Below are 22,383 nucleotides of genomic sequence, written 5' to 3' on the forward strand. Positions count from 1 at the left end.
TGCTCAGGGTGGTGGCCGAGGGATCCCGGCTTCACCCCCCTTTAGTGCTGTGCCCACATGGGCAGCCCATGGCTGTGCTTGCACCACGCTGCACGTGGGTGCACCTGTGGCCGTGCCGTGCCGTGCTGGGCTGCTGTTCCATGGCAATGTGCCACCGAGGTAAATATTTTGCTGGAGCTGCAGCTCCTGGCCTGCAGCCACTGCTGGCCGTTGGAACACAGGGAGATCAGAAGGCTGAGCCCGACACCCCCCTTCCTCGCTCCGGTTTCCTCCACGCTCTCGGCACCGCCCGGCCCTGCTGTCCCATGTGTGACATCCAACAAGTAATGGCCGTCCCCACGCAGGGCTGGGAGCTCAATGTGGCACATACAGCACCGTGCACCAAACACGGGAACAGTGGGGACGTGAGCTGTGCCAGGGGTGGGTGCGTCCCCAGTCCCGTGCCCCGATCAAAGTCACCCGAATTTTATGAGCAGAGGAACTGGAGATGGGCGGCTTTGGTGTTTTCTGCTCCTCCAGGAGAGGACTTTGGCTTTGGGGGAGTTTTTCATGGGGAAAACCACAACGTTCCAGAGCGTGGGGTGACAGAATGGGCTTCTGGTCCTGGATCACGGCTCATGGTGGTGTGGGGACCCGCAGCACAAGGGCAGTGGGACATTTCAGAATGCTGTGTCCTGATGTGCCCACAGGATCTGTCTGCACAGATGTCCCCCGTGGGGCTGGCCACGTCTCCCAGGCAGACCTTGTTCCACAGTAGGAGTCCCCATGCCATGGGGCAGCCCCCAAAGCTGTGCCCCACAGTGACCCACCCAGCCAGGCTGCCCACGCTGCCCTCCAGTTTGCAGGGAAACCGAGGCTCCAAGCACTCAGAAGCCCACAGCCACACACAGCCCCGTCCCGTCCCACGCAGCCACTGCCGTGGGCCCCCCCGGTGGGGAACGGGTTAAGGGGCCCGGCAGGCTCGAGCCCCCCTCCCGGGCTCCCCGAGGGCTCATTATCCATGGCCTCAGCCCCCCTGCCCGGGGGATGAATAATGCAGCGCGCTGGTAGGAGCCGTGTCCTCCCTCCCTCTCCTTCCTCCTCCTCCTCCTCCTCCTCGCGGCTCTGCCTTCCCCACCTCCCGCCGCTCAGTCCTTACCGTGCTCAGCCCGGGCGCTGCCGAACTCCGTGTGGCAGCGGGCAGCAGCACAGACCCTGCAGCCATGGACCCCAAGGACCGCAAGAAGATCCAGTTCTCGGTGCCGGCCCCCCCCAGCCAGCTGGACCCCCGCGCCGTGGAGATGGTGAGCGCAGGGTGACAGTGGGGTCACTGTGGGATCCTCAGCGTGGCACCGTGTTTCTGCTGACCCCGGGTAGAGAGAGACCGGGGGGTGAGGGTGGTGCTGGTGCCGGTGGTGTCCCATGGGTGCCCCGAGGTGGAGGAGAGCTGGGCAGGGGACAGGACAGGGATGAGAGGGATGAGAGGGAAGGGATGGGACGGGGAGAGAGGGATGAGGACTGGGGGGGATAAGGGATGGAGGAGATGAGGGGGAGGGGATGGATGGGATGGGGGCACAGAGAGGAAGGGACGGGGAAGGGGATGGGAGACGTAGGGACAGGACAAAGTGCTCGAGGTCCTGTGCCAGCCAGCAGCAGTTTAGTGCAGGAGTTATGCGTGGGAATAGGGCAGGACAAGAACGGGACAGAAGGGAACGGCTGGGACAGAGCGGACAGGAATGGACAAGAACAGAACGGGACAAGACCGGGGACAATGAAGGCTGTGCCCAGCCTGAGGGAGCACCCCCAGGACACGGCTCCTGTGTACCCACAACTGTGTGGGGCTGTGGGCTGTGAGGGGTTGGGGGAGGTAGGGGACAACATGGGGACCCTGAGATGGGGACATGGCCCCTCCGTGGGGCACCGCACCTGTCCCCTGCCCTGTGCTACTGAGCACCCCATGGGGTGGGGACACGATGGGGCTCAGGGTAGGGGACAGGGGATAGAATGACACTGCTGTGCCTCAGATCCGCCGGCGGAGGCCCACACCTGCCATGCTGTTCCAGCTCTCCGAGCACTCATCCCCAGGTGAGCCAGGACACGGACTGGCACCAGGATGGGGATGGGGGGGACGGGCAGGGGGGGATGGATACATTGGGTGGCCCTGGGGGCAGAGGCAGCTGCTCCAGGGCTGGGAGGTGTGGGCAGGGATGGGATAAGGCAACAGGGATGGGACGAGGTGCCACAGGTGGGATGGGGTGGAAGGGATGGGATGTGGGGGTGGAGGTGGGACAGGTGTCCGTGAATGGGATGTTGTGGTTGGAATGGGACACGGTGGCAGGGATGGGAGCTCAGTGACAAGGATGGGATGTGGTGTCACGTCTGCTATGGGATGTCAGGGATGGGACACGGTGGCGGGGTGGGGGGTGTGGGGGTCACACACAGGATGGGGCAGCGGGGCCAGGGCAGGGGCTGCAGCTCCAGCACCCGTCCTACCCACCCATTCTCTCCTGGCGCTGCGGATGGAGAGGACGAGTCCCTGCCCTACCAGGTGAGTGGGTGCCGTGCACCTCTGTCCCTACAACAGCCCCCAGCCTCCCCCTGAGCCTCCCTGGTGCAGCCTCCCCTCAGTGCAGTCACCGCCGTGTTATCGTGCTGCTGCCGCCCGGCCCCGTCCCAGCGCTTATCGCTTCCCTGCCCTCTCCCGGCCCCTGGGGGCGGACACACGGCGTTGCGGGGACGGGACTGGGGTCAGGCTGCGACACAGGGACCTGGTGGAGCTCGAGTCCTCATCACCGACCCCCCGGTCTCTAGTGCAGCGTCCCCATCACACGGACACTACATTGGGGCTCAACCTCAGGTCCCCATTGCAGGGCGCTCTTACAGAGTCCCAACCTCAGGGGTCTCATCCCACAGCCCCCAGTGTGGGACCCTGAGCAAAGTGCCCCTGTAGGGGCTCTTCCCTAGACTCCCACAGTAAGATCCCCATATGGCACTTAGTCCTTGTGGGGTCACGGGTGTCCCCGATGCGGGAGTGGCCGTGTCCCTGTCCCCAATGCTGGTTGCTCTGTCCTGCAGCGATCCGGTGAGGGCTGCCTGCTGAAACCAAAGAGGACCAATCCTTGTGCCTACACACCGCCCTCGCTCAAAGGTACCATCCCCAAAGGCCGGGTCCCCCCCAGGGGACTTTTAGCAGCTCCTGGAGCTGGATGAGCCCCCAGGTTGCTGGTATCTGGATGGAGAAACTGAGGGAGGGGGGACATATGGGGTGGGCGCAGAGCAATGGGATGGGGGAGCTGGGCACGCCGCACCCCTGTGCCTCTCCCAGTGCTTCCCAGTGCTCCCGGAGCCAGAGTGGGGGCTGATGTCGGTGCCCCACAGCGGTGCAGCGCATCGTGCAGTCCCACCTGGAGAGTGGCATGGGGACGGGGGACAGCTCTGATGGAGAACCTGATGATGGGGACCCCGAGCTGGCCCGCGCCTGCGACCCAGACAGCGCCCTCGAGTCTGGTAAGAGGGATGGGGGACAGGGGGATAAAGGCAGCTGCAGCCTGGGGGGTGTCAGGACATGGGACTGGGGGCTGCCAGCTGCTGTGGGGGGACAGGGGCTGCAGTGTCCCCTGCCACGTCCTGGAGCCGTGCTGATGGCAGCCGGTCCCCCCGGCCGTGTTGGCTCTGGGGGGGGAGGTTTGTCTCCTCTGCCCTGGGCTCATCTCTGCCCTTCTGAGAAGCCCTGGGGAGCCAGACCAGAGCCGAGAGGAGCGTCTTCCCTGCCACCAAGGCACACAAGAGGAAAGGTAATGGGGACACCACGGGGATGGGAACAATGAGGGTTTGGGGACACTGTGAGACTGGGGTGGGAAGGGGCTGGGGATGGTTCCACTATGGAGACTGTAACCCTGCATGGATGGGAACTCTGAGGATGGGGACACTGCTGGGATGGGGCCAAGGAAATTGTAAGGTTGGGGACATTGTGGTGACATTGGGGACCCTCTGAGGACGAGGTGATGGATGGGGCCAGCTCGGGAACAGGGAACCCTGTGAGGCCGATGTGGGTCGGGGTCACTGTGGGGCAGCCCAGTGGCCGTCCCCCCCCATGGTTGCCCATCATCCCCAGGGGGGCAGAAGGTTTCCTTTGCGGGCGGCATCTCTGAGCGCAGCGAGGACCTGAAGGCGCTGACGGTGTCTGACATCCCCGAAGACCCCGAGGATCCCGAAGGGGGCGAAGGTGACGAGGAGGAGCCGGATGACGGCAGCGGTACGGGGCTGGGGGGGGTCCCTGCCCCCTTGGATGGCAGCAGGACCCCCGGCTGAGCCCGTGTTACCTTCAGAGCACAGCGAGGAGCGGCGGCACGTTGGTCTGGCTGGGACGGAGCGCCGCCGTTCCCCGGTCCCATTGGGCACCAGCTAGCCGGGCCTGCCCCCCTATGGCCCCCTATGGTCCCCTATGGCCCCCTATGGCCCCATATAGCCCCCTATGGCCCCTATGGCCCCTATGGCCCCCTATGGCCCGGCCCACATCGCTTCGCCCCCCGGCCCAGCTCGGAGCCGGAGCTTCGCGTGTGTCCCCGCATGGATCGCGGCCTGGTCGGTGGGACCGAGGCCTCGCCCCGTTCCCATATCACTGGGGCTGGCGATGAGGCTGCGGTCCTACAACCGGGGCCTGCCCCGCGCCCCCCCCGCATGGCAGCAGTGGCCGCAATAAACAACTGTACAGAGCGCTGGGCCCGTGTTTGGGGCGGTGGGGGCCGGGATGGGCCGCGTGTTTCCCGGTGCCGGTGGTTCCGCCCCGCTCCTCTCCCCCGCTGTCCGCCATGTTTGCGGCCGAGTTTCACTTCCGGGTTTAGAGGTGGTGGTGGGACCGGAAGTAGCTCGTAGCGGGGAGTACTTCCGGTAGGGCCTGGTCGCGGTGGTGGCTGTCGGCAGGTACCGGGCGGACCGAGGGGGGAGGGGGGGGTCGGTACCGGGGCTTTGAGGAGCGGAACCGTCCTGGGATTGAGCTCCGAGCTGCAGCAAAAGGCCGGTAAGGCCGGTACCTTCGTTACGAGGCTCCGGTTCCGGTTTCTTCGCGGTGTTTCTGGAGCGGGGCCGTCCCGTTGGGCGCCGTTATCCCGTAGTGTTTTACCCCCCCCACACACCGAGGCCTACCCCGACCCTCCAGGCTCCGGTACCGGCAGCGGGTACAGCCGGGTCGGTGCGGGGGGACTCAGCTCCTGTCTATGGGATCCCCGTTGTAACGGGGTGGGAGCGGCGGGACCGCGCTCATACAGCGGCTGGTTGAGACCCCGGGGCTGCGGGGCCGGGAACTGCCCGTGTTGCCCCTTTGGAAGCGGGTGAGACATTGATCTGTGCCTTGTGATGGGGATCAGCCGCTGCCCCTCATCACCTGGGAGCTCCTGGACTCACTCATTGAACCCAAAGGGAAGTTTCCTTTGTGGGCTTCCTCATGTCCGCGTTGTGATTCTGAGGCACCGATGGGCATTACTGGAACCAAAGGATGATTGCACAGCGAGCACATCAACACACAGGCTCTGTCTGAGCTGCCGGCTTGGGGTGGGATCTTGAGCTGCTCTTTGGGGCCAGAGCCCTCTCAGTTATTCCTTATGTGAGCTGCACTGAGCCTGGATGTGCAAAGGAGGGGGGGGGGGGTCCTGAGGCTGGTGCAGCTGGAAGGGGGATGAAGCCCCTGTGGGGTCTTATGCTGCCGTGAGAGCCCAGCTCACAAACAGAGCAGTGGGGCTGGGGCTGACGGGGCTGTTATGGGGTCTGACGGGGCTGTTATGGGGTCTGACGGGGCTGTTATGGGGTCTGACGGGGGTCTTATGGGGCTGACGGGGGTCTTATGGGGTCTGACGGGGGTCTTATGGGGTCTGACGGGGGTTTTATGGGGTCTGACGGGGGTCTTATGGGGCTGACGGGGTCAGGGACAGCACAGGGCAGAAGGGCAGTTGTTGTGAGTGTGGCCTTTCCCTTAGGAAGCTCAGACACGTGTCAGCAGCTGGTGAAGCATCTGCAGCTTTAAAGCAGCCCTCCCTCGCTTTCCAGGCACTTCAGTGCAGCGTTTGGTGCAAAGGCTTGTCACTATCAAAAGAGGTGACATGACAATTAGCTGTTGAAGTCGTCATGTGAGCCGAGAAGGCACATTAATAGGAAGTTGGGGGCGCGGGAGGAAAGGAGAAGCGGTGTCACAAGATGGAAAGGCTTCTTGCTGTAAGACATGTCATTAGCATGCAAACGTGTGCTAATGAGAAGCTTGTGATTTGAATCTAAAAGGCAGGAGTGGAAGGGGAGAGGCTGCGGGCTGTGAGGGGGCTGCTGCAGCCTTTCCAGGGATAGGGCTCATGTTGCTTTTGGCTTTTTTCTCCAGTAAAGGAACATGGTTTTGTCTCCAGAGCTTTTGGAGCCCCAGCAGGTCCCCATTGCAGTGATGTTGGTGTGCATCGTGGCTCTGAATGCTCAGTAATTCACCTGGGAAAAGGCACCTTAGATGTGCTCAGAGCAGCCTCTGCCCACTGCCCTTTTTACCCTGTGGTGGAACAGCCCCATCTGAGCTGAAAATATTCTGCCATATTCAATGTTTCTGTGCCTCTGAAGGTAAAGCCCTTCTCACTGCTTCCTCCCCAGATCTCTATACTGGCCTCAGGACAGGCGTCAGCTCTCACCTGGAAAGCTGGGGCTGAATAATCGATGGCTTTAGGCCAACGAGAGCCAGGGATGTCCCTGTCACCGTGGGGGATCAGGGCTGAGCATCTCACAGGGTGAGCTTAAAGCGCTCTGAAGTTGCGGGGGCTGCCTAAGTGCAAAGTGCTGTTTGAGTGGAGAACGGTGACACTCTGCCACGGAGAAGGCGGCAGCCCCGCGCATCAGGCAATCTATTATTTAGCACTCACAGATGTCTGGAACTTTTCTCAGTTTGAGATGGACCCCTCGTTCATGGCAGCACTGACTGTGGTTGATCCAAAGTGACACATCCTCAGCTCCTTCCGCAGGGCTGCAGGGAGCTGCTGCTGGGGACCTGACAGCCTCAGCTCCCTCCCTCCTTCCTCCTCTCTGTCCCTGAGGGCTGCACTCAGGAGCTGCTTGCACACAGACCCGGGGTTGTGTTTGCAGCAGTGTGGGGCAGCTCCTGCCTTTGTCCCAGCATGTGGTGGCTGCCTCTTCCTGTGGTTCTGGGTGTAGTCCTGGGCATTAGGGTCCTGTAGGGTGGCTATGGGGTCCCTTAAGGCAGATATGGGGTCCTTTGGGGTGGCTATGGTGTCATTTAAGGTGGCTGTGGGGTTCCTTAGAGTGTCTATGGTGTCCCTTGGGCAGCTCTGGCTGCAGCCTCTTGGTTTTCAGCGAGACTTGCTGTAGTAAAACAAGAGTAAGCAGAGCTGTTGGGGCAGCAGCTAATCCGGTAACAAACACAGTTGTTTGGAGGCCAAAAGTCTCTGCACGTGAGGATTTTGGAGGGAATGAGTTTGTCCTGATGGTGCCGTAGCTGTGGATCACAGTGAGGTGGAAATCTGGGGACAGCAGCCCCTTGCTTTGGCACTTTCCTCCCTGTTTGTCTCAGGCGTGTGCTCAGCTGCTTCGTTAACACAGCAGCCTCTTTGTGCACTGCTGATGGAAGGGAAATGTTTTCACACAATGGCTGGCAAAGCTGCCTGAAAACAGGCGTCAGCCTCGGCACATCGACCCACTCACGTGGCAGCTGTACACACAGCACCACCAGAACCAGCACCAATGTGGTTGATCCCTGCCATAGAGCTGTTGGTGGCCAGTTTGTCTCGGGCAGAAGGGATGGGGTCCCCTGTGCTGGTGGAAGGGACAGGGTGAAAGCTCTGGGTGAGCTCTCCAGTGCTTTGTGCTAACCTAAAAGGCAGCATGTCACAGTTCAGCCTGGTTTCTGTGACATGATGTGGGATACCAGTGGAAAACTGAGAAACCATGACACGGGGTTGGCTTTTTCCAATAGGAACGGTGTAAAGCAGACAGAATCCAGCTGAGCTGGTAATGGGATTGTGTGCCTGGAGGACGGGTATCACGTGCATGTTACCTTTCTGTGTTTGCCTGCCTGCAGCTGGCAGCACTGCTGAGAACAGGAGGGTGACACCACTGGGCCTAAGGCTGTGGCATTGCTCCCCCAGGCTTCCCGTGTTGTTTCCCTACAGGTGATGCTGGTGGCTCTGCAGATGTGGCCCTGAGTGACGTAGGCCCCAAGTTACTTGGGCCAAGGATGAGCAAGCCGACAGACCTGCAGCACGACCTGGAACGGAGCCTCCCAGCCATTGCATCCATCAGCACCTCGCTTTCCCAGAGCCAGGGCTTCTCCCCATACTGCTACTTCAATCCAGAGAAGAGGAAAGCCATCTCGGACGTGAGGAGGACTTTCTGCCTCTTTGTCACCTTCGATCTGCTCTTCATCTCTTTGTTGTGGATAATCGAATTGAACGTAAGTTGGGAAAAGCAAAGGTGTGGAGTCTTTCCCTTCTTAAGTTGTGCTTTGGGCTTCCTCTGCGTTAATTGCTGTGTTTCAGAAGTCTCAGGCCAAGTCTTTGTTTGCTCTTCCCAGCGCTCTCTGATTTGCACTGGCTGAGAAATCAGTGCACAGTCAGTGCTAGCTGAAGTCCAGCTCATTTCCTGCAAGTGGGCCCCTTTGTGGCTGCACGGGGTCGTTGACACCACGCATGCAGTGCTGGGTGTTGTCATGTAATGAGATCTGAGGGTGAGCCATTAGCCAAGTTTCTCTCCTGCCCTCTTAAAGAGAAGCTGCTCTCTCCGTGTGCCAAGCAGGCTGCCAGCTTTGCTGAGAGCCCTGTTCTGGAAGCCTCGGAGGGTGAGGAGGGGAGCGCAGACCTTCGTCTCCCCACCCAGCTGGAAGGCACAGACAAAAAGGGCTTTGAGCTTTGGACCCAGATTGCTGCTGCTAATCTCTGCCTCTGTGAACTGGAGGTGCCGCTCTGCCACAAAGGAGCTGGCGGTTTCTGTCCCCTCTGCAGAGGTTTCATGCCAGCACGGGGTGCTGCGTTTGTTCTCTGTCAACTGTTGCAACGAACAAGGAAATTTAGTTTATTTACTTCAATCTCGTCAGGTTAAAGTTGTTCCCAGGGCTACGTTTATGTATTTTTTTTCCCCCTATACCAGCCCCAACTAGTTTGGCCACGCAGGGAATGGGTTTCGAGTTACAGGTACTCGATGTCCTCCCACAGAACAGCCTGATTGGAAAGACAAGATGATCAGATAGACCCCACTGCTTCTGCAGGCAGCCCTCCGGTGTCTGGCCTTTGTTTATCAGCACTGGATCCTGCGCTCACTTAGCGGCTCTTATCTCTGCCCAGCTTATCTCCTGCGGTGTCTGCACATAAAGGATTGCCTCGGCCAGCAGCTCCATCACCCCGCGCTCTGCCAAGAGGCTGCAGTGACCCCCGCAGCCTCGTGTAAGCACAGCTGCTCTGGGGCAGCATTCCTGTGATTCCGATGGTGCCATGGACCCCCAGCCTCCTGCTCCCTTCTTGCTTCTCTGGGCTCTCCAAAACGGTGCTTTTCTGCAAATCCCAACCTGCAGCCCTGGGGAAACGCTCTGGCAGCGTGGTCGTCAGGGTAATTCTGAGCGTAGGTCTTGCAGGTAGCCATTAATGAGTGACTAACTGGTGATATTTAGGCCCCGAGCCGAGATGCTGCATATTTAAGGCTATTAGGACGACTTATTTGCCTAGTTATGAAGAGCAATGAGTTTATATCGTGACTAATGCTTTTTTTATCAAATGGTTTCCTTTGCTGCAAGATAAGCTGAACAAATGGGCCCTCGTTAAATGTCTGTCTCCTGCAAACTGTCATTCTGCGAGCTCGCTGCTCTCAGAGACAAAGAGGTGCCTCAATCAGCTCTTCTTGTTCAAGGCAACAGCATAGATTTAAACAGAAACACTTCCCAAAAATCATAATTCAAAGTTGAGCCCTGTTCCCCCTCTAACATCTCCTGTCAGAGCTGTGCTGTTGGGAAGAGGCTCCGTGGGTCCCTTTCAGTTCAGGATGTACTGAGATTTGTTTGGTGGCTGCTGTCTGGTGCAAGCCCTGCAGCCTCACATCTAAAGCAGCAGTGCAGAACTGCTCACCACCCCCCTCAAACTGTTAAGCAGCAGCCCTGACCTAGAGGGACCACTTCCCAATGGCTGCCTCGTCTGTCCTTGGACTGTCTGACGAGAGGGTGCCAGGGCACCAGTCTGCCAAGAACTGGCCTGAGATCCACCAACTTGTTTCTCACAGATCATCAAACAGCTGTCAGCATATACCAGCTTCCAGGCCAGCTGGGCTGCATTCAAACCAATAGCCTAAAGGTGAAGCATTTGTTCCAGTTACCTGAGCCATCCACTTCCTCATAAACAGAGATTCCAAGCTCCCGAGAACAAGATTTATGGTGTCAAAAGCATCGAGGCTTTCATGCCCCACATTTTTTTGGGGTGAGATAGAAGAGCTCTTTGAGGTTTTTCCACGCCCTCTTACAATCCTGCAGAATCCTGGTTTTGCTTCTTCAGGTTTTCCATGTGTTTCTTGTGTGTGTTTATGGCCTTTGGACCCCTCTCCTGCCATGTCACAAGGCAGGTGTTTTGGGTGTCCAAAAGTGCTTTCTGGGGCTTTTCACCTGCCCTGTTTCCTCCTGTACAACTGAAGTCTGTCCCCGGAATCTCACGTGGAAGTGATGGGCACAAAGTGGGGGCTGCAGGAGACAAAGGGCTTTAGGCTGTGGGGGTGGTGATCTGCTGCCATGGGATGTGCTGAGCCAAATAACAGCTCTTCCACGTGAGGAAGCCCCATAGAGAAGTGTCTGATGTAGCATTGTGCTGCTGCAGCCCCGGCTGCCTTCAGTGCAGAAGCAGTAATATGCTGCTGCATCCTCCTGTGGTTCTGTGCCAGCAGAGGATCCTGCACTGTACATTTGTATGCCTGATGCATAACCTGACCCAGCAGTAGCCTCTGGACTCCGCTTGGCCGGGTTCTTTCTATCATTAGTTTCTTATCATTGCACTCAATAGCTTTCTCATTTCCTGCCTCCTCTTCAGACCAAGGATGGCATTCAGAAGAACTTGAAGAACGAAATCTTCGAGTACAATTTCAAGACCTCTTTCTTTGACATATTTGTGAGTATCCCAGCCTGCTGCCAATGGGGCAAATAGCTTGGAGCTGTGGTTTGGCTGTGGGGTGGGTGGAGAGGGCTGGGGGTCTCCTGCATCCCTGCTGCTCCTGGCCCAGCACTTGGGCAGATCACAGCCCACCCTGCTGCACCACTGACCCCACCTGGCTGTAGCTGCTGAGGTCCCAGGAGGCTGCATCCTTCCAGCAACCTGGCATGGGGACAAGGACACCATCTACATCAATGGCTTTTTGTTTTGAAAGGTCTTGGCTTTCTTCCGATTTTTTGTGTTGCTGCTGGCCTATGCGATCGTAAGGCTGCGCCACTGGTGGGTCATAGCGGTAAGAAAGCAATTTTGGCTTTCCTGTTTTCAGTTAAAACTCCTTGCTTAGAGTTCACCAAGGTCTGACCTACGTGATCTTTATTTTCCAGGTCACCACGTTGATATCCAGTGCCTTCCTGATCGTGAAGGTCATCCTCTCTGAGGTTGGTTTCCTTGTGCTCACAGGGGATTGCTTTGTGATTGCATCTCGCTTCTGTTTCCATTTTATTGTAAACTCACTGGGACTTTTGCTTCTTTTTTTTCTCTCCCACTCAGCTTCTCACCAAAGGGGCGTTTGGTTACTTACTTCCCATCGTCTCCTTTGTCATTGCTTGGTTAGAGACTTGGTTCCTGGATTTTAAAGTCCTCACTCAGGAAGCAGAAGAGGAACGATGTAAGTATTCTGCTCCCTTGGCAGGAGCAGCAGAACAGGCCACCACGTTTGGGCTTTCTGCTGCTTTGGCAGCACCTTGGCAGCAATGGAGAAGTGATCTCCAGGCTGGCTGTGACGGGAAGTGGCTGATTCAATTCTGTTACAGTATACGAGTCCCTTCAAGGGAAGAATATACCAAATTATGAAAAGCATCTTTTAATTGAGAAGAGAAAAACATGCCAAATTCTCCAGCGTCTGGATACTGAAGCCAGACGGAAACAGAGCTCACCTCCATCCACATCAGTGGAAATGTTTTGAAACAGTGGGACGAATGCCAGGCGGATTGCGGGACTCTCCAGCTCGTGAGGTCTATCTTCAGATCTGGGCTGGAGACCTTTGGAGAGGAACGGTGTAAAGATCTATTACAGGGGAGCAGCAGGGGTTACTGTGTGTGAGATTTCACAGTCTCTAGTCATCGAGGTCAGATTAAACTGGGACTGAGTCTCTCTGACCTAATGCTCCACAAATGACTGCGTGTGGCGAAGCACCTGTCCCTTCCAAGGGTCCTTCTAGGGAGTGGGTGCTCGGTCTGTGTAATGCAGCTGTAATGTGAAGCAGCAGTGCTATTACAGCACTAGGGCTTAGTCGTTCTCCCAGGCTTCTCTGACGAAAGAGGACTGGGAAATGGCACATAGACTGAGGAGTATTTGTCAAGTGAGGCTGGATCAGAAATGCACTGAATGACTGGAAAACACCAGAGGATGTTTGGGTCTTGCAAGGAGGCTTTAAGATGAAAAATGATCAAGTGTTTAATGCCTCTATTGGATTAGGCTCGGGTTCCAAATTGCTTCCAGGGGAAGCTCTTATTTAATTAGATGCTTAATCGCCTTTGGATTTGACAGGCAAAAGAGCCCATTGATCTCCATGCAGATAAAATGTCTCAAACAAAAGATGAGGCAATAGGAGCTGAAAAGCTTGTGGGCTGGCTGGTGTCAGTGTGGGCAGAGCAACTGTGTCTGGCAAAAAGTGGCTGGGAGGCTGGAGAGGGGAGGCCTGGAGTGGGGAAAATGGGGTCCCCGGCCCCCCTTGTTTAGGACATTGCATGTGAAACCTGCTCTGCTTCACAGGGTACCTGGCAGCTCAGGCTGCGGCTGCCCGTGGGCCCCTGCTGTACCCTGGAGCCCTTTCTGATGGGCAGTTCTACTCCCCGCCGGAGTCCTTTGCAGGTAACATGCTCTGCTCCCATCCCACGCTCCTCTGGAAGCTCCTTGCCCCTATTGCTGCACTCTGTCTGAGCTCTGTCTCATCAGCCCAGCTCTTGGTAGAGGGAGGCAGCGAGGCCTCCAAAAACGGGTGCTGCAGAGCCTGTCTTTGCCCCATGCTGGTGCCCTGCTGCCATGGTGCCGTGGAAGAGCAGGGTCATGCTCAGCCTGGCTTTGACTCTGTGGGGAAATGAGAGTGTTTTGTGGTCTTGGAGTTAAATGCTCTTAAGCTGCAATTAAAGTGCTTGTGGTTAAACTCTGCCCTCAGTGTGAGGGCACAGGGGTGAATCGCTGAGAGCAGGTGAGGGTCAGAGTTGGCAGAGTGCTGCTGCCTTGTGCTGGCTGTGAGACCATCCCTGCTCAGCAGCCAGCAGGCATCTGCCAGAGCACTTGTCCCAGTGTTGCTGACACCCAGGGCACACTCAGTGCCCCCAGCCTGGCTGGGAGCAGAGCAGCACCTGGCAGCCAGCTCTGCACTGGGGGAGACAGGATCTGGGCTGTGCTGGGGTTACACCCTCTGGTAGCATTGTTTGATCCGTGGGAAGGTTGGGGGGAGAGATGTACAAATAGGCTCTTTGTTACCTGTGTGTTAATTTGTGTTTCACCCAAGGGTCGGACAATGAGTCGGATGAGGAAGGTCCGGGAAGGAAAGCACTGACAGCTCAGGTAAATAGAGACAATCCTGTCCCTCGTGTCCCAGCCCTTTGTCTGGGGCTGTTTGGTTGAGGTGCTGTGCCTGCCCTATGGCTCCTGGGAGCAGTGGCATCGTGGCTGCAGCACGAGGGGTTCTCATTGACACTCAGCATTAGCCAGCTTCTCCCCTGCAGCATCCCTCAGGGATGTGGCTCCAGCTCTGCCTCTCTCCCCATCCCTGGTCATGCAGTCATGTACCAGAAGGGCACTACCTTGACCATCCTTGCTGGATTCTAGCAGGCAGGGTGGTTCCTAACCTCCCTGAAGTCTGGCTGGGCACACGCTTCTCTGTGCTGCTTTCCAAGTGGTTCTGCTGCTGTTCAGCTCCAGTTCTGGCACTTCCACAGAAGGAAGCTCTATGCACCTCGCAGCCCTTTGCCTGCTGGAAACCCTTACACTAAGGCAAGAGAGTTGCTGGTGGGCGCAGCTGGTGTGTGGATGCAAGCCAGGGCAGGAAGCGTGACTTCAGGCTCCAAAATGAGGCCTCTGTGCCCTGGATTTAAGAGATTGGTGTGGTGTGGTGATGGGAAGTAGCCCATTTCCCTCTGCCAGCCCTGGGAGCCGGGTAGCAAATCTTGTACACACAACATGGGGCTTTTTCTGCAAACCCTGCTAGTTGAAATCTTCCTTTCTCTCCTAGGAGAAAGAATACGTCCGACAAGGCAAAGAAGCCATGGAAGTTGTGGACCAAATCCTCGCCCAGGAGGAGAACTGGAAGTTTGAGAAAAACAATGTAAGTGTTCCCCACACCCCAGTGCTGGGCAGCGCTGGCAAAAAGCACGGATGGCTTAGCAAAAACTGGAGGACAAATGAGGCTTTTGAAACCTCCTTGCAACATGAAAAATTAACAAGCGTTACAATTACCTGATTGAATTAGGAATCTATTCCAGCTCAGTTAAATGTAAAATCCCCTCTTATTTAATTAGATGTTTAATTGCCTTCCCGTTTGACGAGAGAGAGCCCCGTCACTCCTCCAGGCTGGCAGGGGTGGGCAGCTCACCTTTGGTGGGTGTGAGGGCTGCAGAGTGTTGTGCTTTTAGGGACACAGCAGGCTCTAGGGAGGCTCGGGCTGCTTGGGCTACAACCATTCTTGGAGCCAGGAGTGTGTGGGGCACGGGAAGCTCCTACCCCACCCCAAGGCTGTGTGTACAACCCTCAGGACAGAGGCACTGTGGACATTGGAATGTGTATCAGGGAGCCCTGCCGTGTGTTTTTCCTCAAGCTACAGCAAGGTTTACTGCGGTAGCTAAGGCTCCTTTCTCTCTGTAGAGTGGCATAAAAGTGCTAGTGCCTCAGCCCCCCCAAACCCCCTAAAATCAACCTTGTTTTCCACTTGTGGACTTGCAATGCAGTTGAGGTGAGAGTCCTGCAAACTGCAGTCTCATCTGGTATTTAAAATTCCCCTGTCAAGTGATCCATTGTTTGATGCCAAACTAGCTGGGCAGATTGTTTTCTTTATCCAAAGGGGGATGGATTTAAATAGACTAATCAGAGTTTAACACAGGGCTAATGATGAAAGGTTATCATCTGTCCATCCCTAACCCCTCCAGGGAGTCTCTTCTCAGATGTAGGTAACAACAGCAGTGCTGGCAAACTAAGCCCTCTCTCATACGCTGGTGCTGGTAGCTTGCTGCAAAGAGAATTTGACCTTGAAACGGAGTTTGCGGGCTGGCACGGGGTGGATTCTTTTCCTGTCTCATCACTGCTGCTTCTCTGGATGTCGGTTTGTTTATGGAAATTTGTGCATGGGCATCTGAAGTGGGCTCAGTGCCGTTCCTATTGCCTGGCGTGGGGGAGCAGGAGCAGTTTGGGGCCAACAATGGCCCTATGGGATGGTGCTGGAGCCCAGAGACCAGCAGGCTTTACCTTATGTAGCAGCACTTGATGTTATTTTGCCAACACAAATGAAACTTTCTTGTTTCTTGCACAGGACTTTGGTGATGTTGTTTACACTTTTGAAATACCTTTCCATGGCAAGACCTTTATTTTAAAGGTAAGAGCCTTCCCGTTTCGCTTCCTCAGCCTGTGTGATACATACAAACACTGCTCTGCTTGGAGCCACGGCTCAGCTTTCCCTCTCTCTGCTGGCCCTGGCAGCACAGGTCAGCCTGCAGAGTACTGTCTTTGCTTGAGACAGATGAACTGCTCTGCACGCGTTAGGGAATCTCTCCAGGAAAACCCCTTGGCTGGCAGACAAACTCCCCAGCAAATATGCTGGGCCCCACTCTTTGCTGGTGGAAGTGGGAGCAGGTGACTGCAAGACTCGTTTCCAACCCCAGCATCTAGGACTAATCTGACCAAGGAGGCTAATTGCAACTAATTGCCAGCAAGACCAGGGCTGAGCGTGCGTCTGCTGCTGCCTGGCATTGAGAAGAGCCGCTCGGAAGTGCCGTGCTCTGTGCCCTCTCACTGGAGTGGTTTGGCTGTAAACCACGTTTTAATGAAGCATTGGTGCTGCGGTGGCTTTTCTTTGTTCCAGTGCATATGCTGCCTCGCTGGCAGAGCTGCTGGAGGAGCAGCTCTGTGTTGGTGAGGCAAAGCTGGATGGTCCCGCTCTGCTGCATTAACTGTTTGCTTCCGAACATCCCCAGTCCCACGGGGACGTGGAGAAATGAACGTTAGCTGTGCTGGAGTCCTGGGAATCTTTTTGGTGACTTTCCAAAGCAATTGCACGTGCAGCTGAATTGCTGAGAAGGGCGGAGAGGGGGCAGAGGGGCCTGAGATCATTCTGCCTGTGTGGCCGTGGTGTGGATGGATGCTTGTCCCCCTTTCCATCAGGTTCAGCTGCTGCTGATCCCTAGTTCTGATCCCCATTCGTGCCCTTCTCCCTCTTTGGCAGTGGGTAACAACATTGGCTTTGCGGCCTCACCACTGTCCTCCTGCTTCCTCCCACTTGTCCTTTCTGATCTGCTCCGTGTTCCTTAGAGATAATCTTCCCCATGTGGAGCAGGGTGCTGGCTGACTGCTCTGTCTCTGTCCTCAGGCTTTCCTGCAGTGCTCTGCTGAAACAGTTTACCAGGAGGTTATTCTCCAACCCGAGAAGATGATCCTGTGGAACAGAACAGTGGCAGCTTGCCAGGTGAGCGTGCCGGACAAAGATGGCTTAATCACAGGAGCTCCTTGAAGCGGAGAGCTGCAGCTTCCCAGCCCAGCACCGGCTGTCAGTGGTGCCCAGACCCTGTTGGAGTTTAGCTGGATCAGAATCACCGAGGCATTAAATCTCTGCTGCTCATCCGTACGATCCGAATGCTCCACGGCAGCCAGCTGTGTGGCTGTGCCCATCCAAAAGCCCACGAGGTGGGCAGGGAGCTGGGCCAGTGCCTGAGCCAAGCCTGCTTCTGCTTGGTGCCGTTTGGCACTGCCGACGTGGTGGGGATCCAAAGGGAACGCCTGTTATTACCCCCCCAAGAAAGGTGGAGGGGCAGCAGACAAACCTGTGTGTGTGCACTGCCACAGAGCTCATCCCCTGCCCCCCCTGAACCACCCCCATCAGCTGCTGGAGCTGCTCTGTGTGCTCCCAGCTGTGAGGGGCTGCAGTGCCCAGCTGTTGGCACCTGCGGGCACTCAGGCTGAGTTCTTCTTCTCTTTCTTTTCTCCCAGATCTTGCAGCGGGTTGAAGACAACACGATCGTTTCATACGACGTGGCAGCCGGGGCTGCAGGCGGTGTCGTTTCCCCCAGGTCAGTTTCTTTGCCTTTATTGTCCTGAGCCTCTGAAGACCATCCTATAAAACACAGAGAGAAGCTTCTGACCACAGTGAGGGCCGGCATGTGATGCTCCCAGCAGGGCTGGGTGACATCCCTAAGGCCGGGAGCCCCTCAAATCCCCTCCAGACACTTATGGCAGGAGTCCCATAGCTCAGAATCTGTCCCAATCTCTCCCTCTGCCTCCATGCTATCCATACTGCCTGCATTGTGTCCATATGTTGACATACCTCTGCCACATCCTTCCCCAGCAGTCCCAGCCCACGTGCTCTGTCCCTTCAAAGTCTCATGCACATTTCAAAGCCGTCGTTGCCCTTTTCTTTGCTCAGGGATTTTGTGAACGTGAGGCGGATCGAGAGAAGGAGAGACAGGTACATTTCCTCAGGGATGTCGACCACGCACAACCTGAAGCCTCCACTCTCCAAGTATGTCAGGTAAGAGCCTTTATTTGTTTATTTCAGCTGATATCCGACCCGCGCTTTGCTTAAGCTTAGGGCAGAGAGCCACATAAATGAGAACCCTGCTGTCTTTCTGGCACCGTTGGCAGGAAGTGAATCTATTTGTGGAACCAAACCTTTGCTTCCCTTGTTCTTCTTCCTTTGTTAAAGAAACGCTCTGTGCTGTTGAGTGCTGCTCGGGCGTTTCCCAACTCTGCTCTGGGGAATGGAGGTGCCGACAGTAACAGCACAAACCCCAACCCCTTCTGCATCCTGTTTGTGTAGCAGCCAATTCCCAAACGGGGCCAGCTGCCATTTTGGAGGGGCAGTGAGCAGCTGCCCACGTCTTTCTATGAGCCTCTCAGATGCCTTTTGCTTCTCACTTACTGACTTTAAAGCCTGCAGGCACCGAGGGACGGACCTGGGGGTGAAATGAGCTGCGTTGGGGTGGGAAAGCTCCTGGAGCACCAGTGGGGTCCTGGCCTCTCCCTTTCTGCAGGGCTGGTTTCATGCAGCTGCTGATGGATCTCGGCAGGGCTGGTCTCATCACACAAGGCTCCTTGTTACTGCCTGTGCTGCTGCCTGGGGCCCAGCTGTGCCACTTCACGCACTGACTTTGTTTTTCCTAATAATCTGGTTAAAGTAATTGACATTTTAACTCAGAGATGTTAGAGCCGCCTCAGTCTATTTAAGAGCTGGAGACTTCGGGGGCCTAGAAAAATCTGTTAACAAATGTATGCAGCAAAAAATAGTGCATGTTCCCAAGCAGGGAAGGGAAATAAATCTGTATTTGGGCTGTGTGTGCAAGCAGAGCTCTTGTCTCTGAGATGCTCAGATGGTGTGAGGATGGATCTGGGGGCTGCAGAGACACAGTGATGTGCCCTGAGCTCAGCCTGACCGTGTGTTCTCCCTGGGTGCTTCCCCAGGGACCCATTCCCCAAACACACCCAGTAATGCAGTGATGGTGTTGGCCAGGCCAGAGGTTTGGAGGCAGCCTGGTGACAGCCCCAGCACTGCTAATGTGGGAAGTCTGCTGGGCAAACTGTGTTTGTTTGTGTGCCCACAGTCAAGCCAGATTCCTTCCTGGACACTCCAAGCATCTACTTGTGCCCCTCTGGGCTCCTGTCCTTGCAGTCAGACAAGGGGCTGTGGCTGCAGGAGTCAGTGTGGGGTCAGTGCAATGCAATGAGTGCCTTCCCAGCTTGATTTGGTGCTGTTGTTTCTTTGCAGGGGTGAGAACGGACCTGGAGGATTCATCGTATTGAAGTGCCCCAGCAACCCCCGGGTCTGCACTTTTATCTGGATTCTAAACACTGACCTGAAGGTAAAGCACTGCTGTGTGAGTGCCATGGCTGCGTCCCAACCCCAGCAGAGCTCATCTGTGTGCTTCTAGAGCTCTGTGTATCACAGGATGGGTGCTGAGGACCTGCCCTGTGTTCCCAGCTGGGCAGTGCAGGGGCTGCTGTTACACTGCAAGCCTCCCCTGGGCACAGCTTGAGGCTGTAGCAGTGGGACCTGAGCTTTGTAGGCAGAACTTGATCATCTCCCTCTTTCCCCCCTGAAGTTTCCCCCAGTGTAGGGCTGGGAAACCATTCCTTACCTGACAGGTCTTGGTTTTGGGGCTTCACCTCTGTGCCGGATTGGGAAGAGGTGATTTCATTCTCTTTGGAGTCCAGCATTAGTTGGACATGGAAGTGTTGCCTGGCTGCCTGCTGCTCCCAGGAACCTACTGCAGGGATGAATCATTTGCTCCCAGACACCTCGGCACAAACACAGACAACCCGTGGAGCTGCAGGGCTGCGGCCACACACCGTGACCCAAATCCGGAGCTATTTGCAGAGCTGCATGCAGAGTCCTTGCTGGTGGCCGGGACAAAGGCAGCAGGCAGGGAGCCTGAAGGGGGGGGGGGGCATTGCCCTGTTTTCTTCCTGCACTGAATCGTGCCAAGGTTGGTGTGGAAACGGCGCTGCAGCAGCGAGCACAAAGGCTCCATTCATCAGCACTGCAACGCTGCGCGGCCCCCTCCCCTCCCACGGCCCTCCCCTCCTACAGAGCAGCTCAGCTACTGTGTGCTCCTTGCATTGGGCTCTGAACAGCCTTCGTGGAGGAGATCCTCAGATCCTCTTGGCAGCTCCGTGGCTGGGCTGTGGCACGGCTGGTGCCTGGCCCCGCTGGCCCTGGCTCTGCTTGGCACAGGGTTGGTGCTGGAGGTGCTTTTCCTTGGTGCAGGTGTCTCTCCTCCACCCCCTCCCTCTGTAGTGAGCTGGGGTGGGGGGAAATGAGCTCCATCTTGTACAACTGAGCTGGGAAAGGGGGGTTCCCCCCCCCTCGTGCTTTCCAGGATGGGGAGTGAGTGCTCTCCTGCTGCTGCTGGAAGAAATGCTCCAGCATTTCTATTAATAACTGCTTCCACCATCTTCCTGAAGGGTTCTGCTGCTGCTCAGACCCCTCCTTGGTGCTGCCTTGGTATTTCCTTTGGCCCTGATGGGGTATTTATAGCTCATGGCTCATCCCTTCCTCCAACGAAGGGCAAGGGTTGCACACGTGTGTGTGTTTGTGTCTGTGCTGCTGCTTCACCCGCAGCTCAGTTTGGAGAGGTGCCCAAAATGGCCCCTATGTCCACAGTCCCAGCCCCAAAGGGTGGAGGAAAAGCCCTGCCCCACATCCATGGGGCTTCTCCTGTGCCCTGGGCAATGGGATGTGACTCCCCTCCTCCCTCTCTACCTCAGCACCTGCCCCGCTCCCAGCCCAGTGCTGCTGCCTTCCCCCGCAGAGCTGGGCTGATTTTCTTATAGGAGATAATGGAGCAGGGGCTGAGTCGTGCGGGGCTTTTTAGGGAAATCAAAACGTGGTTCAGTTCCTCCCCCGGATCCAACACCCTGAGAGCAGCAGCAGCAGCTCCACGCTGCGGTGTGCAGCCCCGAGCTGGAGGGGGGACCATCCCCACACCTTGGGAGCACCCCATAGGGGGGTCCTATGGGGGTTTTCCACTCGTTTCATTGCTACCCTCACTTATGGACTGTTTCCTCTGCTCTCCTTGCAGGGTCGCCTGCCCCGGTACCTCATCCACCAGAGCCTGGCAGCCACCATGTTTGAGTTTGCCTTCCACCTGCGGCAGAGGGTCGCTGAGCTCTGCAACAAACCCTGAGTGCTGTGCTCTGCCCCTGCTGGACTCGCTGTGGGTGGGCAGGGGGGGCTGCTCCTCTCTGAACCGGAGCCCTGGAGCTGCCATATGGAGGGTGTCCAACCCCTGTCCTGCTCTGCCCTGAGCCTGGGATCTGCCCTGTGCTCCATCTCCCCCCACGTTGGGTCTGGGGGCTCATTGACACCCCCAGGCTGCTGTGCTGAGGATGAGGGAGGAGAAGCCGCTCAGGGTGAGCACACAGATCCATCCCCTGTCATGTGCCACTCACACATGGGGACAAAGCACAGCTCCTGGGTGGGGGGGCTGCTGTGGGGACCCTTGGGGCAATCCCTTGTGGCTGCCCCCCCCCGCCATGGGGTTCTCCTAAGCTCATTTAGAGCCCCCCCTGCATGCAGCCCTGCAGGCTGTGGGCTCGGAGCCTTCTGCCTTCCCCTGGGGCTGTGGGGGCGAGCACAGCTTCGTGCTACCTGCACTGCTGCCACGTTGTGCTCTGTGATGGGAGCTGCCCATACCTGGGTGCACACAGCAGCAGCATGGGGGGGGGAGCACCCATGGACCCCCCCAGGGGCTCGGCTTGGGGTCTCTGCCCCCTCTACCGTTGCCTGTTGGTACCGGGGGGCACCTCTGGCTGGCATCTGTCAAAATAAAGAGCCTTGCACTGTTTGCAGCCCGCTGCTTTCCTGGTTGCCCTTTGTAACTCGATCAGATAAAAGCAAGAGGAGCTGCCTGGGAGGGAGAGGGAGGGGGGCAGGCAAAAGGAACGTGCCCAGGGCTCCTATGGGCCCACTGCCCGTGGGGGTCACTGCCCCCTGCCCTGCAGTGGCACTAAGGCAGGGGCATGGAGCATCCTTCCATCCCCCATGCAGGGCTCTGGCTGGGTGTCCCAGTTCTGCCCCATAGTCCCAGTGTTGCTCCTGTTCCTCTGAAGGGGAGGGGGCTGCAGCGTGGTGCCCCCCCAGCCCGTCCCATGGCCCGGCTCCCTGAGCTGTGCCCGCTGGCACCCTGTGAGCACCCGTCTGTCCACAGCCCCCATCTGTTGGCCCTACAAATAGCCCAGCGGGGGGGGCCAAAGCCAGCACCCCACTGCCAGCTCGCATGGCACAGCTGGGAGGGGGGGGGGGGCAGCAGGATGGGACCATGGTGGTCCTACAGGGGTTGGGATGGGGTTGGGATGGGGGGGCTGGTGACACACACCCACGGGACCTTTGTCACCTCTGGGGTCCATCATATTCACGGGGGGGGGGGGCACATCCCATTGAGGACACGTCATGGGGCACATGGGGCTGAGCCTGATGGGCTCACACAAGGTGACGCACATGTCCCTCAATGCCACCCCCCGCTGCTTTGCCCCTTGGCACCCT

General features: G+C 57.2%; 2 protein-coding genes and 1 long non-coding RNA gene across 10 annotated transcripts; 2 read left to right on the forward strand and 1 right to left on the reverse strand.

Moving 5' to 3' along the window:
* The first annotated feature begins 1,076 nt into the window (after window positions 1-1,076).
* PPP1R1B (protein phosphatase 1 regulatory inhibitor subunit 1B) lies at window positions 1,077-4,695 on the forward strand. Of its 5 annotated transcripts, none has more exons than XM_085532372.1 (8): window positions 1,077-1,283; window positions 2,004-2,063; window positions 2,489-2,527; window positions 3,055-3,127; window positions 3,358-3,486; window positions 3,708-3,773; window positions 4,094-4,234; window positions 4,308-4,695. In XM_085532372.1, the coding sequence occupies exons 1-8, from the start codon at window positions 1,203-1,205 to the stop codon at window positions 4,385-4,387; spliced, it is 669 nt and encodes a 222-aa protein (XP_085388498.1). In that variant the 5' UTR covers window positions 1,077-1,202; the 3' UTR covers window positions 4,388-4,695. The 5 variants fall into 5 exon arrangements, with proteins under 5 accessions (XP_085388498.1, XP_015741348.2, XP_085388495.1 ...); XM_015885862.3 differs by having other exon boundaries at window positions 1,093-1,283; window positions 2,004-2,064; window positions 2,505-2,527; XM_085532369.1 differs by having other exon boundaries at window positions 1,094-1,283; window positions 2,498-2,527.
* Window positions 4,696-4,850: 155 nt separating this feature from the next.
* Window positions 4,851-21,689, forward strand: STARD3 (StAR related lipid transfer domain containing 3). Of its 4 annotated transcripts, none has more exons than XM_085532367.1 (15): window positions 4,851-5,309; window positions 8,130-8,410; window positions 11,016-11,093; window positions 11,350-11,427; window positions 11,519-11,572; window positions 11,685-11,802; window positions 12,909-13,007; window positions 13,654-13,709; window positions 14,377-14,469; window positions 15,667-15,729; window positions 16,720-16,815; window positions 17,337-17,416; window positions 17,770-17,874; window positions 19,108-19,201; window positions 20,921-21,689. In XM_085532367.1, exons 2-15 carry the CDS (start codon window positions 8,195-8,197, stop codon window positions 21,023-21,025), a joined length of 1,335 nt encoding a protein of 444 aa, XP_085388493.1. In that variant the 5' UTR covers window positions 4,851-5,309; window positions 8,130-8,194; the 3' UTR covers window positions 21,026-21,689. The 4 variants fall into 4 exon arrangements, with proteins under 4 accessions (XP_085388493.1, XP_015741346.1, XP_015741345.1 ...); XM_015885860.3 differs by having other exon boundaries at window positions 4,851-4,999; XM_015885859.3 differs by having other exon boundaries at window positions 4,851-4,902.
* Window positions 11,831-14,129, reverse strand: LOC146752255 (uncharacterized). The gene is made up of 3 exons (XR_014940776.1): window positions 13,994-14,129; window positions 12,071-12,175; window positions 11,831-11,958 (listed from the first exon to the last, which is right to left on the reverse strand). It is a non-coding gene; the product is annotated as an uncharacterized LOC146752255 (long non-coding RNA).
* Window positions 21,690-22,383: the final 694 nt, after the last annotated feature.

Source organism: Coturnix japonica, unplaced genomic scaffold (assembly GCF_054131305.1).
Source record: "Coturnix japonica strain WE unplaced genomic scaffold, WE-NBRP24 Scf049, whole genome shotgun sequence".
Classification (NCBI taxonomy): domain Eukaryota; kingdom Metazoa; phylum Chordata; class Aves; order Galliformes; family Phasianidae; genus Coturnix; species Coturnix japonica.

Bases quoted from the DNA above. Each gene is read 5' to 3' on its own strand.
- STARD3 (XM_085532367.1), top strand. From the start codon at position 8,195: ATGAGCAAGCCGACAGACCTGCAGCACGACCTGGAACGGAGCCTCCCA. The intron at 11,803-12,908 runs GTAAGTATTCTG...TCTGCTTCACAG, and splicing joins GGAAGCAGAAGAGGAACGAT to GGTACCTGGCAGCTCAGGCT. The intron at 13,008-13,653 runs GTAACATGCTCT...GTTTCACCCAAG, and splicing joins CCCGCCGGAGTCCTTTGCAG to GGTCGGACAATGAGTCGGAT.
- PPP1R1B (XM_085532372.1), top strand. From the start codon at position 1,203: ATGGACCCCAAGGACCGCAAGAAGATCCAGTTCTCGGTGCCGGCCCCC. The intron at 2,528-3,054 runs GTGAGTGGGTGC...TCTGTCCTGCAG, and splicing joins ACGAGTCCCTGCCCTACCAG to CGATCCGGTGAGGGCTGCCT. The intron at 4,235-4,307 runs GTACGGGGCTGG...TGTTACCTTCAG, and splicing joins GGAGCCGGATGACGGCAGCG to AGCACAGCGAGGAGCGGCGG.